The sequence below is a fragment of the Myotis brandtii genome, unplaced genomic scaffold (genome assembly GCF_000412655.1).
Source record: "Myotis brandtii unplaced genomic scaffold, ASM41265v1 scaffold794, whole genome shotgun sequence".
Taxonomy (NCBI): Eukaryota; Metazoa; Chordata; class Mammalia; order Chiroptera; family Vespertilionidae; genus Myotis; species Myotis brandtii.
Window position 1 is genome coordinate 2,009,981 of NW_005371198.1, and position 15,310 is coordinate 2,025,290.

Consider the following 15,310-nt stretch of genomic DNA (forward strand, 5'->3'; position numbering starts at 1 on the left):
TTTTTTACAGAGGGGAAGGGAGAGAGATAGAGAGTTAGAAACATCGATGAGAGAGAAACATCGATCAGCTGCCTCCTGCACATCTCCTACTGGGGATGTGCCCGCAACCCAGGTACATGCCCTTGACCGGAATCGAACCTGGGACCTTTCAGTCCGCAGGCCGACGCTCTATCCACTGTGCGAAACCGGTTAATTTTTCTTATATATGTATTACCCATTGAAACAGCATATAGATGACTTTATGTCAAGTCATCATATCTGTAAAATCCTAGTCATAGATGCTTGAAGCAAGATGGTACAAATGTAGCCACATAGCAGGCTAACCTCAGGTTAGAACATCCATTGGTCCAAACCACTTACCAACTGTATCCAAGATCATTACTTCCACCAATAACACTGCTAGATGTAGGTATCACTTCCACTGATAATTGAGTGAGCTCTCTTTGGTCCAGGCATAACAGTTGCCAGTCTTCATGGTCTCCCAGGTCTTGATAAAACTTCCATACAGACCTAGCTGAGGGAATGGGGGTCTGGGGGATAACAATGGGGGCAGCCCTAGGCAAGTACTACACAGACCCATTTTTTACCTGAATTTCAGAAATTTTTCAAGCACAAACACTTCATATTGTTATTTGCCTTTTGCCAATTTCTAGAACACTGAAATGTTTGTTTCTCTTTTTTATCTTGTTTCTTTTTGGAGGAGAGGTTTTGCCAACCTCCTGATTCATCCATAGCCAGAGACAAATATCATTAATAGAACTAGAGGCCCAGTGCACAAAATTTGTGCACGGGGCGGGGGTGTCCCTCAGCCTGGCCTGCATCCTCTCGCAATCCAGGACCCCTTGGGAGATGTCCAACTGCCTGTTTAAACAGGTTGTTGGACATCCCCCTCATAATTAGGGGCTGCTGACTACTAACTGCTATCCTGCCTGCCTGATCACCCGGACCACTCGCCTGCCTGCCTGATTACCCCTAACCGCTCGCTTGCCTGCCTGATCACCCTTGACCGCTCACTTGCATGCCTGATCACCCCTAACCGCTTGCTTGCCAGCCTGATTGCCCCTAACTGCTCTGCTGCCTGCCTGATCACCCCAACCACTGCCTGCATGCCTGATCACCCCTACCCACTCTGCCTGCCTGCCTTATAGCCCTTAACTGCTCACCTGCCTGCCTGATCGCCCCTAACCACCTCTGCCTCGGCCCCCCTGCCATTTCTTCTGGAATGACATCCAGAAGGTCGTTTGGCTGTCCTGTCTAATTAGCATATTAAGCTTTTTTATTATAGATTATTTTTGTCTGTCTAATAATAAATAAAGATGCAGAAATAATTACTTAGGAGGTTCTATCAGTTATATTTTAGCAATGGGGTATAGAGAAATTATCATAGATTTGCTAACAACCATTGGTATATTTGAGAGGTCTCTGGTAAATAACACTAAGTCAAAATCTGAAAAAATTAATATATAGAGTCGGACAAAGAAAGACAAATACCGTATGCTATCATTAATATGTGGAATTTTAAAAAGTCAAATTTGTTAAATCAGAGGGTAGAATGTTTACTAACCGAGGCTGGAGAGGAGAGAAATTGAGGAAATGTTGTTTAACCATACAAACTTGCAACTAGTAGATAAATAAATTCTGGAAACTAATGCACAGTATAGTGATTATAGTCAACAATACTGTATTATAAACTTCAAAGTTGCTAAGGAATTCTATTGTCATTATTCTCAACACATTTGTATACCTTAAACTTACACAATGTTACATGTCAATTATATCTCAATTTGAAAAAATATAGAAGGAAGACCTCAATAGAAATATGTACATTCTGGAATTTTCTCCCCAAGGTATCTATTTGTTTAATCTGATGATGCTGAATATCTTTCTGGAGACTTTATATACAAACTAGAGGCCCGATGCATGGCATTTGTGCACTGGGGGAGGAGTCCCTCAGCCCAGCCTGTGCCCTCTCGCAGTCCGGGACCCCTCGGGGGATGTCTGCCTTCTACAGAGCTGGGAGAGGCTCCTGCCACCACTACTGTGCTCGCCGGTTGTGAGCCCGGCTTCTGGCTGAGTGGTGCTCCCCCTGTGGGAGTGCACTAACCACCAGGGGGGAGCTCCTGCATTAAGCGGCTGCCCCCTGGTGGTCAGTGCGTGTCATAGTGACCGGTCATTCCACCGTTCAGTCGATTTGCATATTAGGGTTTTATCATATAGGACAGTGATGGCGAACCTATGACACGCGAACTCATTTTTTTGGTTGATTTCTCTTTGTTAAATGGCATTTAAATATATAAAATAAATATCAAAATATAAGTCTTTGTTTTACTATGGTTGCAAATATCAAAAAATTTCTATATGTGACACGGCACCGGAGTTAAGTTAGGGTTTTTCAAAATGCTGACACACCGAGCTCAAAAGGTTCGCCATCACTGATATAGGATAAGACCTCTCTTCTCTTTGGGAGAAAAAGTGTTCTCATTATTTGATTGCATCCATGGTAATTTACTCAGTGTTATGAAATCTCCAAGGGTTTTTACAGTATCTCAAAAGAGATGTGAAATGTGATTAATGTATTGTTACAGAGGCAAATACTTTCTCATTCTTTTCTCTTGAGTGACCAACAGTAACCCACTTAACATTTCTGGCCACCTCTATACCTTCATCTGAAAAATAATGAACTTGGAACTACATAGAAGATCTAGAACTATAGGAGATCTAGATTTCTCAAGTTTAAAATGTCATTCCTCAGCAATACTACTACTAATGTGTAAAAGCCCACAATTGCTAGGAAATGCACTCAAATTGCTTTTTTAGTTTTATAGTAGGTTTCATTAAATCAAGCTTTTTATTCAGAATTTACAAATGAACATGCCTATGATATAAGCTGGATAAGATCAAGGGCAGAATCTGTGATTGTAAAGCTGAACTTCTGAGTAATCTCTTTGGCAGTACATGTTGTTATCCCCTCTGTGAGCAGACATTCACTGTTCAAAGCAACAAGCTCTTTGATACTTACAAATTTTGGATTCTGCTCTATTTTTAAAAGCTACTATATCAGCATTCATCAACTGTGTGACATAGCCATTCATTTATTTTCAAAAAGGCTATTCTATAATCACACTTCCTTTCAGGAAGCCCACCAACTAAGCAGAAGCCTAAATTACTGATAGCAATTATACAGAGGCCTTTCTGTTGGTTAAGTAGCAGGACTAATTAAACTAATGTGCTAAATCTCAAACTAATAATTATGCAGAAAAGTGGTATTTTGTTTTTAGTGGTTGTGCACCTTTCATATGAACCTCAGAAGGGTAAAAAATTCTAGAATAAATATTTTTCTTAATTGTATTTTTAGGAAGGCTGATTTCATTGGTCTCTACTTATAAGAAATATTGCCAATTTTTACTAATATAAATAATTACAATTCAAAAAATATTATTTAAAAAATTTTAAATAATAATTCCTCTTATGATGGCTAATTAGGAGTCCAGTAAATTTTCAAACTGCTTCATAAGATTCCATTTCTATTCAATAAACCCAATTTTTCCACTAAATATTCACATGCATTTTGAATTATATTACAACTAAAATGTTTTCTAAAAATGGCTAGAATTCTTAGAATATTCATATGCATTCCAAAACTGTATTTACATATAATTCTACTATTATTAGAATACAAATGATTCTGAAAAATATTTAAAAATGGATAACCATAAATTATTTTTTTGGTTATATCAGATATTATTGGGCAAATGACAGGCAACTTAAATGTAATACTGGTAGTCTGGCACTTAGCTGCTATATTAGTTATGTTTATATCTCTATATATTTTGGTGAGATTTATTACTCAAGGGACCTAATTCAACTTGTAGCTTCTCCACAACCATGGACATCAGGTGTTACTTTGATTTTACCCAAAGAAACAGAAGGTTTCTTGCAGTGAAGGTTGTTTCATAATATCTATAATAAACTAACAGGTTTCCATTAAATAAACACACACACATACTCACACAAAAACGACAACCCACAAAACATAAAAAAACTTTGGAGGCAGGAGGAACCCAAATTAACTAGGAAATATTAAAAGCAACAGGAGTTAATACCAATTAGATGGGGAGTAAAAGTGACCCATCTTCATTTGTAATGGAGGGGTTGAGCTATAAATAGAAATCCTAGTAACGCCTTCTCTATCACAATCTTAATGGGGGGGGGGGGGGATGTGAAATACCTATGATCCCTAGGGCCTTAGCATGAGGTCACAGCTAAAGAAATAAAGTTTGTAATACCATTGTACCTATCTAAAAATTCTGGAAGTTGAGACAGAGAAAGTAAATCTTGCTATAGAAAAATGCAAAATGTAGTTGTGGGGTAGTGCAGACTGTGATGTTTAGATTTCAGAATACTTCAGAGATCGTTTAGTTAATAAACTGTTAATGAATAAAGGTTATTCATACTATATGGTATGGTTCATATGAGCCTGATGTAGATTATTAGACTGAACTACATATAATTAGCTATTTCCTCAATAATCCTAATGACAGGAAAAAAATTTAAACTATAGAGATAAAGTAATAAAACAGATTGCTTATTCATAAAAATTAAAATATCCCTACCCTACTTCTGGATACAGGCATAAAAATAAACAGACTATTTTCTTGAATGAATACTGTGGAATCACTGAATGATCTTGGTCTCACTGAAAACCTCTTTTTGTCATGCAATAATAGAGTAAGAATGTGAACAACTAATGAAAAAATTTGGTGATTTTAATTATTAATGATGAAAATGCATTATAAAAATTACCTAGTTACACATTTAACAATATAAAGAAATGGCTTTCTGAAAGATAGTGTAAATGTGTTGTATTAAATCCCATCAAGTTCCTTTCCTCTTGTTTTTATTGTAGGAAAAGCACACATGTACCTGCAATATCTAAAATAAATTTGCATGTTTACTGGTATTCTAAGAATAAGTATTATATCATCAAGATGGGAAAAGGAATTGCTATAGCTCTGCCCAAAGCACAATATAATAATATGTAAAACTAGAGGCCTGGTGCATGACATTTGTGCACTGGTGGGGGGTCCCTCAGCCCGGCCTGCACCCTTCCACCACCGCCACTGTGTCTGTCAGCCGTGAGCCCAGCTTCTGGCTGAGTGGCACTCCCCCTGTGGGAGCTCACTGATCACCAGGGGGCAGCTCCTGCACTGAGTGTCTGCCCCCTGGTGGTCAGTGCACATCATAGAGACTGGTCGTTCTGCCGTTCGATCAATTTGCATAATAGCCTTTTATTCTATAAGATAAGATACCAAAAGATAAAGCTGTGATTTAAAAAAAAATCATGTGGTCTAAGAATATACTTTGTCTCTGTACAAAGTAAATCATGGAATATGGTAAATTATAAGAAGGCTCACTTTGCTGTTTAGCACATACAATGTTTTTTCTCAGATCTATGGAATTGAGTTCTTAATTCAGTATCAAGCATTTTAGAACTGAGGTTCAATTTTTTTTTAGCAAACTTTAGTTTCCTGGACATTTCTTCCTGAAGCAGAAGGAAAAGAATAGTTAAAGCTTCTATTAAAATGCTCTTAATTCTTGACATAAAAAACTTATCAAAAACAATTAAATACAAAAAAATTAGAATGAGAGACCTATACATCAAATATATAGTGAACTCGATGTGAGTTAAAGAAAATATGCCATGTAAAATAAAAAATAATAAATGAACTAAACATTTTTGAAGAGAAGAGAAATTTTGCCAAATTTAAAGTAGTACAATTGTAACTTAAAAAGATTTGCTTAAAAGAGACTGAACACATAAAGCACCCATTCTCATATACCCAAATTTAACCATATATTTTCTCTTCCACAATAGTTTTCATTTATTTTGAAGGTTGGTGAGATTCTCTGAATAAGGAACAAAATCAAAAGACATTCTATTTTTTAAAAACTGTGAATGTTTGAATTGGAAAGAGTACAGATTTTCTCTGTGAGCTTTTGATTACATTTTATTACTAAAGAATGATTTCATTTTAAATTGGTCACTAACGTAAAACACGCATAGCCTCCAAATGGAAATTTAACTCTGATGTACAAAAGCAAGATTGTGTGATACAATTCAAATCTACTTAGAATCAGATTAATCAATCAGCTAATTTAATCAACACCAGTAAGTTTCCATGACTGCAATTAGATATGTTCCTGTGTCTTTGTCCATTTATTCTACCTTCTTCTCTGTCATTATGCCCATGCTCCTAGCTAAATGAATCCTGCCCTTGTCCATTTGCTCCCATCTTCTCTTAACTACTTTGAGACGTATTCCAGCAATCCTTACCTCTGTATACTACCTGGATATCCTCCCCCCCGCCCCCCGCCCCCCACACACACACCTTTCCTTATTTACTCCCATCAGTATGCAAACATGATATTATTTCTCTCATCTAAGAAAAAAAAATCAACTCTCTTGATTCCACCCACCCCCTTTAGTGACTGCCCTGGATATCATGGCCAAGGCCTTTTCTGTGCCCTGGCCAAAATCACAATCCCCATCCTGATTTAATTTTCTCTTTAGCACTTAACATATTTTATATTAAATGTATCCATTTTGTTATTGTCTGGCTAGAATTTAAACTCCACAAAAGCAGAAATTTTTGTATTTTCTTCCCTACCATATAGACAAGTTTCTGGTACATAATAGACACTCAAAAATATATTTTCTAAATAAATGAATCCAACATTAATTGTGAAAATATTGGCTTATGCCATAATCATGTAAATATTAAATGAGTTCAGGGGCTTCTGCTTCTAGAAAATCTATAAAATTCTAGTAAAATAATTCATCAGTTAAAAACCCTGCTTGCTGGGTGCTTGACCTGAGGGACTGAGAAAGGCTTAGGTATGTGTGTGGTTGCCAGAGGGAAGGGGGTGAGGGGAGAAAGGGGTCCTGATATGAGGTGACAGGAGATTTGACTTTGGGTGGTGGGCACATGGTCCTATATACAGATTTTGTAAATTAGTAATCCACACATGAAACCTATATGTTCATGTTGTCTAATGTCACCCCAATGAAATTTAATTAAAAAATTTAAAAATGTACTTATAATAAGATTTTTTTTAAAGTGCCATTTCTCCTTCTCTTCTCGCCGACCCCATGTCACCCCATTACAATCCCTTTTCTGAATAGTGAGAGAAGGTCTCAACCTCAGGTAATCTAAAGCATTCTAGATTTATCAAACTGCTGCCTTATCCCACCTGTAGCTCTAGCTAGATTTTATCTCAAACGTTAAAGGCAGCCATCTTTGAGCTGGAGATATTTAACATGAAGTCATATTTTGCTTATTGCTTATGCATCCTTGTTTAACAAGAATAGTATACCTTGGTTTGTATGTATGTGTTCATGATTGCTTGTTTTGTTGTTGCTAATGAATGGCTGCATTTTACAATAAATGTTCATTGTTAACATTAGTATTTAAGGTTTTAGACTAAAAAATCTAAAGAATTTTTTGTAGAGAATTTTTTTCATAGCATTTATCATTATGGATTATTATCATTAGAGTGATGAGCCCAGGTGAAATATTCAAAAGAGGAAATAAATGTATTTATTTTACCTGGAGCTAACGCTGAGGAATCAGGCAGGTTTTTATCTTCCTCATCAGTACTTTCATCATAGTTTGTATCTCTGTTAGCAGACATTTCAGAACATGTTGTAATTTCCCTAGGAAAAGAAAAAGTTAGAATTATATATTATTGGCTCACCTCTGGCTAGATATCAAATTCACGAGTAAGTAATTATAGAAAATATTCCTGGAAAAACATTATAATTAAACAAACATATTGAAACATATATAATTAAGATGAAATCACTTATGTTAACTATATCTATATATATAAAAGGCTAAGTGACCAACTGACTATCCGTCTGACCGGCCGGTACATATGACGTACTGGCAATTTAAAAATAAACACTGACTCACACATGCATGATACATACAAAGCTCTCGCTGGCGCCAAGCACACACGTGTGTTTCGATCTGTCATTGTTGATCATGAATTTGGTTGTTTTTGTTGACATTAAAGTTAAAGTTGTAAATACTTCATCACAAGGGAAATTAGTCAAGCACTCTGAAAGTGTTTTTACTGTTAATGTGGTATACAGGGAGATATTAAAATAAGTTTAATCAATTTATCAGTCACTTTTTATCAATGTTGTTTTTATATCATGTTTTTGTTATTTTTATATCATGTCTTTGTTATTATACCATGTTGGTATTGTTTATTTATTAATCAATTTATATATTATTTTTATATACATTTTACTAATTTTCTTTCATCTCTGACACTTCTGTTATAGAGAAAAGGCAAAAAGTGATATTAAAATATTTCTTCTAATTAATTCTCTTTCAATGTGCATGAATCCATGCACCAGGCCACTAGTGTTAATATAAATCACTATATGTTAACTATCTTTTAGCTAACCTACATATGGTTGAGTGCTCATTATACTTAATTGTTGGATCAGTTTCTTATCACTTATTATCCATTTATCAAAATACTATTCTTCTGGGGTCACAATGTTCAGTATTTTAATCTCAAAACAGTTCTTCCTTTCATTTGATCTCCTGAAAATTATGAGTCAGGTGCTTTTATTCATATTATGTAGATACTCAAGCAATGCATAGAGAGTTTAAAGGACTTGCCCAAGGTCATGTAGTGATAGATATCAACGTCAGACCAGCATTTGAACTAGGACCATCTGACTTCAAATGTTATATCTTTATACTAGAGGCCCAGTGCACGAATTCATGCACCAGTGGGATCCCTCGGCCTGGCCTGTGGGATCAGGTTGAAACCAGCTCTCCAACATCCCCTGAGGGGTCCCGGATTGCGAGAGAATGCAGGCCAGGCCAAGGGACCCCACTGGTGCACAATCGGGGCCAGGGAGGGATGTGGGAGGTTGGCCAGCCAGGGAGGGACCACAGGAGGGCTCCAGGGCATGCCCGGCCTGTCTTGCTCAGTCCCGATCAGCTGGACCCCAGGCCCGGCCTGTGCTCAGTCCCGATCAGCTGGACCCCAGAAGCAAGCTAACCTACCGGTCGGAGTGTCCACCCCCTAGTGGTCAGTGCACAACATAGGACCTGGTCGACCAGTCAACTGTCTGCCCCCTGGTAGTCAGGGCACATCATAGCGAGTGGTTGAGCAGCCTTAGCGTATCATTAGCATATTACGCTATGATTGGTTGAACGGACGACCGGACACTTAGCATATTAGGCTTTTATTATATAGGATTATGCCACTAGTAAACCTGTTTTCTCTCAGATGCAGGCAATAGACCCAAACCTATATCTGCAAATGCCTAAAATAATTATAAATATCCAAGCCATACCAGCCATCAGTCACCTATGATTTTCCCTTAAAAATCCAGTACATACCGTCTCAGAACCACTTGATTCTAAAATTAGCTATTACTTAGTCATCAAGATTACAAATGTGTTACCACTCTGTAGTTGTTCAAAACATTAAATTTTTAAATTAATATATTTTTTAGTGATGTCCAAGAATTAAATAAATAACATTTAGATAAACTTCATGCCAGTTTCATGATTTAAGTGTAAGTGTGACAGTTGGGCAGACACGGAGAGATCATGTTGAGATCTCCACCCCATTGTATCTAACAGCAAGAGCATCCAATCCCACCCAGACTATCAAATAATCTCATATTATTAAAAAGAAGGCATCTAACTTTCATTGAGTTTGGGAAGAAATTCCACTTAAATTTATGCATCTGCCATCTCAAACCAGAATAGTCAAATACCTTTCATGTTCAATGTTCTTTTCTAGTTCTTGAACTTCACTTAACAATTTATGTAAGCTTCTGATCTTTGCTTTCTTCTCATTCAGCACCAGAATAAATCGTTTATAAAGATCAGTCTCCAAATTTTCCTTAGCAGTCACACATTTTTCAAACCTAAAATATAAACAAATAAATAAACCATGTTGTTTTTCTTAACATTAATATTATAAAATGTAATAGTGAAGATTATTTCAAGAAACCTTTCCAAGGAAAACACAACTAAAAATTATTTCTATATGCTTCCATTGATTTAATTTAAAGTTTTATAGAAATAGCTAAATAATCAGAACTTATAGTTTATTATTAATAATTTATGTACTGAGATAAGAATCTAAGCTAGAAACTGATACCAAAAAACTTTTAAAATATCTAAATGCCTAAATGCAATAATTCAGTCACATCTCCAGTTTATTTCCAAATGAATATTTTTATGGGAGAAATTTCAAACAAGAGTAAACTAAAGCCTATGTTTCCTATACTTTGTTAATATTACTCTAATAGCAATAGTGATCTTGTTTTGTGATTAAGTGATTTACCTATTCAATTTCCCCTAAATAGATTATGAGCTGCTCTAGGCCAGGTGTAGCTTATAACCCAGCAACACACACACTAGCATACACGAACACATGCACACACATGCACACAAAATTAATGAAAGTATACAACTTGAAAATTCCAAGCAGTGATTAATGAAACAGCAAATGTGAAACACTATGTATCTTCAATTTTAGATATGTAAGACAAAACATAAAATTCTCTATTATTTCTAACTAGAGGCCTAGTGCACAAAATTCATGCACGGGGGGTGGGGGGAGGGTATGTCCCTCAGCCCAGCCTGCACCCTCTCCAATCTGGGACCCCTCGAGGGATGTCCGACTGCCCGGTGTGGGATCGGGCCTAAATGGGCAGTCAGACATCCCTCTCACAATTCAGGACTGCTGGCCCCCAACCGCTCACCTGCCTGACTGCCTGATTGCCCCTAACCACTTCTGCTTGCCAGCCCGGTCGCCCCCTAACCACTCCCCTGCCAGCCTGATTGACACCTAACTGCCCTCCCCTGCTGGCCTGGTCCTCTCTTGCTGCCCTCCCATGCAGGCCTGGTCACCTCCAACTGCCCTCCCCCTGTTGGCCTGGTCCCCCCCAAGTGCCCTCCCCTGCAGGCCATCTTGTATTCACAGGGGGGCAGCCATCTTTGACCACATGGGGGCGGCCATCTTGTGTGTTGGAGTGACGGTCAATTTGCATGTTACTCTTTTATTAGATAGGATTATTTTTACAATATTCAAATAAGCTAATAATAGAGTGTACTAATTTTGACATCCCAGATACACTACATAATATAAAGAAAGCAAACTAACAGAGTTTGCATGTACTTGACATGCATATATAAACCACCATGAATAAACATCTATGTAAAGACTCAAATATAAATTATTTCATATAAAATATGCTTTTAAATTTAATCTAGTTCTGCCTTAGTTTTCTACCATATTGTTAATTTGTGCTTCTGTTGTTCTATGCAAGTATCCTAGTATTTTCACTATATGTATTTTTATATATCTACTAGAGGCCCAGTGCACAAAATTTGTGTACTCAGAGGGGGTCCCTCAGCCTGGCCTGCACCCTCTCACAGTCAGGGAGCCCTCGGGGTATGTCTGACTGATGCGGAGGCAGGAGAGACTCCCACCACTGCCGCTCTGTTCACCAGCTGTGAGCCTGGCTCAGGGCTTCTGGCTGAGCTGCGCTCCCTTTGTGGAAGTGCACTGACCATCAGGGGGCAGCTCCTCCTGCGTTGATATGCCCCCTGGTGGTCAGTGCGCATCATAGTGACCAGTTGTTCCCCTGTTTGGTCGATTTGCATATTAGCCTTTTATTATATAGGATACTATCTTTTATATATTTATGATATACAAAATATTTTTCATTGAAATGATTAGAAATCAAACTGTCAAAAATTTGATACCTTTGATATATATGCCCGTATGCTTTCAATAACATATCTATCTAGAGATACAAAGAATTAGGACCTCTCTTGTTATGAACAGAAACATATGGCAATATATTTTCTGGGAACAATTACAGCACAGTCATGAGCTGGGAACTCATAAAGGCAAAGTGCCTGTGTGTTTTATTGGCTGCTTTATCCTTAGTACCTAGCAGAGTTCTGCATTCAACAGATACTGAGTAGTTATTTATGAGAGAAATGAATAAAGTCAGTGCATTAACATGGACCCTTATAAGGAAATGGAGAACCAGTGATTCTGAATTTTATATCTTTCACTCCTTTATCAGCTATTCATCATTGTAGCAGTAATACTTTTCATTTTCTTCAGCTTCTAAAAAATTGTGGTAAATATTAATATCACAGTACTCCTTTCATCAAGCAAAGCTGTCTGAGAAACAAGTAAAGCAAAAAGTGTGTGTGGCGGGAGGGGTGGGGGGCCAAAGTTGAAGAGCTGCCAATATTGATGGCCTATTTTAAGCAGGACATGTCACTGCATTTGTATTTTAGGTGTAAAGTGTTAGGTAAACAGTATTTCTCATTTTCTTGTACTATTTTATAATGTAACACAATAATACAAATTTAAAAAAGATAAATAGAACATACATACTATTAAAATACCTGAGTACATAATAATGAAATACTTTAAATCTACACAAAGTAAAAACTAATTATAAAAATATACACTAAAAATCTTGTATAATTTATTATATAAAATTTTAGGAATGGTAACCAATTAGTAATTTATCTGATTTAAATACATATTTAATTTCCATATAAAACACTTCAATAATCCCTGATTGATAGAGTATGTGCACTTAACATGAATTAAAAGTGAAAAAATATATAAAAATGAAATATCATATAATTTGTCTAAAATGCTGTTCATCTAAATAATTAGTATCATGACCACATTGTCAAAGGCAAAAATATTGCAGTAATAGAAGAGCAAACTCAATAGAATGAGTGGTATCCTATGAGTTAAACTTGCTTGGTTTTAGCTCTCAGTTGGTTGAAGTTTGTCCCATGCACCAAAAGGTTGCGGTATGGATTCAGGTCAGTGCATACTAGTAAGCACAGGTTGCGGGTTCCATCCCAGTTGGGGTGCACACTAGAAGCAGTGATTAATGTTTTTCTCTTATATCTATCTTTCTTTCTCTCTCTCATCCTCTCCCTCCATCCCCACCTTCTTCCCTCCCTTCTCTCAAGTGAGGATAAAAAATAAATATACTTGCTTGGTTTTAGCAAAACTTAGGATTTTGTTGCAACCAAATTTCTGACCATCAAACTGGGTAACACTTCCTAAATAAAGCTGGGAAGTGGGGCTTAGCAGGCACAGAGGATTACTGTGAAAAATTTCAGGAAATAAATTTACCCTTAATTAATCAACAAATTCAGAGAATGCTATCCTTTTATTCACTATTCAGTACTAAAAGGTAATCACCACCTCCCATACCCCATATTTTATGCCAATCCTCCTTAGGGCATTAAGTTACCATGCCTTCCTTGTCTCATGCCAACCCTCCAGCTCAAGAATTAAACATGTATTATTAGTAAGTGGTACCATTCAGTAGAAGAGAGACATGGGATTCACTGCTACGTTTAGAGATACTAAAGGAGAACTCATGTACAACTAGATTAGACCACAATTAGTCCAAGGCAAAGCTCAAACCTGATGAAACCATAAATAACTTCAAACAGGAAAAGCCTAAATGATGTTTCATCTTTTCAAGGGTGACTAGGACAACAGAACAATTATTAAGTTTAATTAGTAACTTAGGACTGAGGCATATAAAAAATGAAAAGAATAAAAACTAAATATGAAAAATACTGGATATCCAAAATAAAATATTTCTGATGGGAAAACAAAGAATCTAAGAATAAGAAGTTTAAAAACAACAAAAATATGAACATAAATAAGGCAATTCCATACATAAATAACATCCAAAAAAACCCAACAAATTGAATAATAAACCCAAATACATAAATGTGAACATGTGGTACTTAGAAACAGTACAGTAATCCTTGTATTTATAATCAGCTCTGGCAAAATTTATATCCAGGTCAGGGCTGTACAGCATAGGAAAATATAAATAAAATTCAGAGGACAAAGAATGCTGGAAAAGAAAGCAGTGGTAACGAGATTTAATAAGCCTTAAGAACAGAAGATGATAAACATCTGTTCCTCATCCTTTCCGAGGACAGAACAAGAGGAAATGGCCTTCAACTACACCATGCAGGACTTAGATTAGCAATAGATGGAAAGAGGAATTTTCTGACTGTGACTGTTCTTCCAACACTGTAATGGGCTACCAAGGGGAGTTGAAGCTATCTCTTGAGGTCTTTAAAAATCAGATTGAACTCATCTTGATATAATGTGATCCAAGCTTGAAGGCAGATTGATGGAATAGAAGAGTTTTCAAGGTCTCTTCTATTCTGATTCAATGTGAATCAACCCATTTCAATCTGAAAATGGCCTCAAATTATACGTTTAATAACTAAAATCAGAATAAAGCTAGAGAGTTTCTAGCTTGATATAGGGATGCAAACAAGAGGCCTATTGAGTAACATGAAACATGAGAGTTATTTAAAATAAATAGAAAAAAAGTAAAATAAATATAGCTAATAAGCTAAGGGTTTACATACAATATTTCTAATGTTTTCTCTACCTAAACTATACAAAATTAAATTAATCCAGTAATATCACTTATCAAAATGGAACTAAGACCAAAATTATTTAAAAGAAAATAAAACAACAGCAAATAAATACATTAAGTCTACACATTAAAACTCATTCTTTTTAATTGTACTGTAATCCCTCATTCCTTACTCAAACTTCCTTTACTCTCCACTGTCATCCCAAATGGAAATTGCTTTAGAGTTGGCTCTGATTATTATAATATGCTTATTTAAATATCAAAATATATGCAAAAACTCTCACCTAAAAATAAAGTAAAATTGAATCCAAAATTTCCAGATATAGACTATTAAAGATTCATTTTTTTCTTCTAGTCTCTATCTAAAGATATATTTTGCCAAAAAATAGGATATTATTCATATTTTTAGGAATTCATATTTCTCCTCTTAACATATCATAAACATTTTTCATGAAATAAGCACATGTGTACATGATTGCTTTTTGCTTATATAATATCCTATTGTGTATTAAATATATTTGAAACCTATCTACCATATTTTATAAAGGAATTTTCTGCATCTATTTTATGCTCCTCCTTCTTTCACTCCCCTAGACATACAGTCTGGAACAGTGATGGGAAAGAAATGATTGGATCATGGATGGACACTGTATTAAGAGAAATCAGAGGCTACTAAGAAAACTGAACTGTTGCCAGACCTAAATGATGGCCCCAACTAATGATTCTCTACTGTCCATGTCCTCAGTGACCCAACTTAATATGTTCATGTCCTATTTCTAATTTCTCTAAAGACTCTTGATC

General features: G+C 36.2%; 1 protein-coding gene across 4 annotated transcripts in view; it reads right to left on the reverse strand.

The window, feature by feature from the left end:
* XRCC4 (X-ray repair complementing defective repair in Chinese hamster cells 4) overlaps nt 1-15,310 on the reverse strand; it is a 185,546-nt gene that overhangs the window by 93,698 nt on the left and 76,538 nt on the right. For 3 of the 4 annotated variants that reach the window (XM_005883615.2, XM_005883616.2, XM_014531209.1), the window contains exons 5-6: nt 9,812-9,964; nt 7,608-7,714 (exon numbers count right to left, since the gene is read on the reverse strand). In XM_005883615.2, coding sequence (XP_005883677.1) covers nt 7,608-7,714; nt 9,812-9,964 — 260 coding nt within the window. The remainder of the gene's footprint in view (nt 1-7,607; nt 7,715-9,811; nt 9,965-15,310) is intronic. The other variant, XM_014531210.1, reaches the window with a different exon arrangement.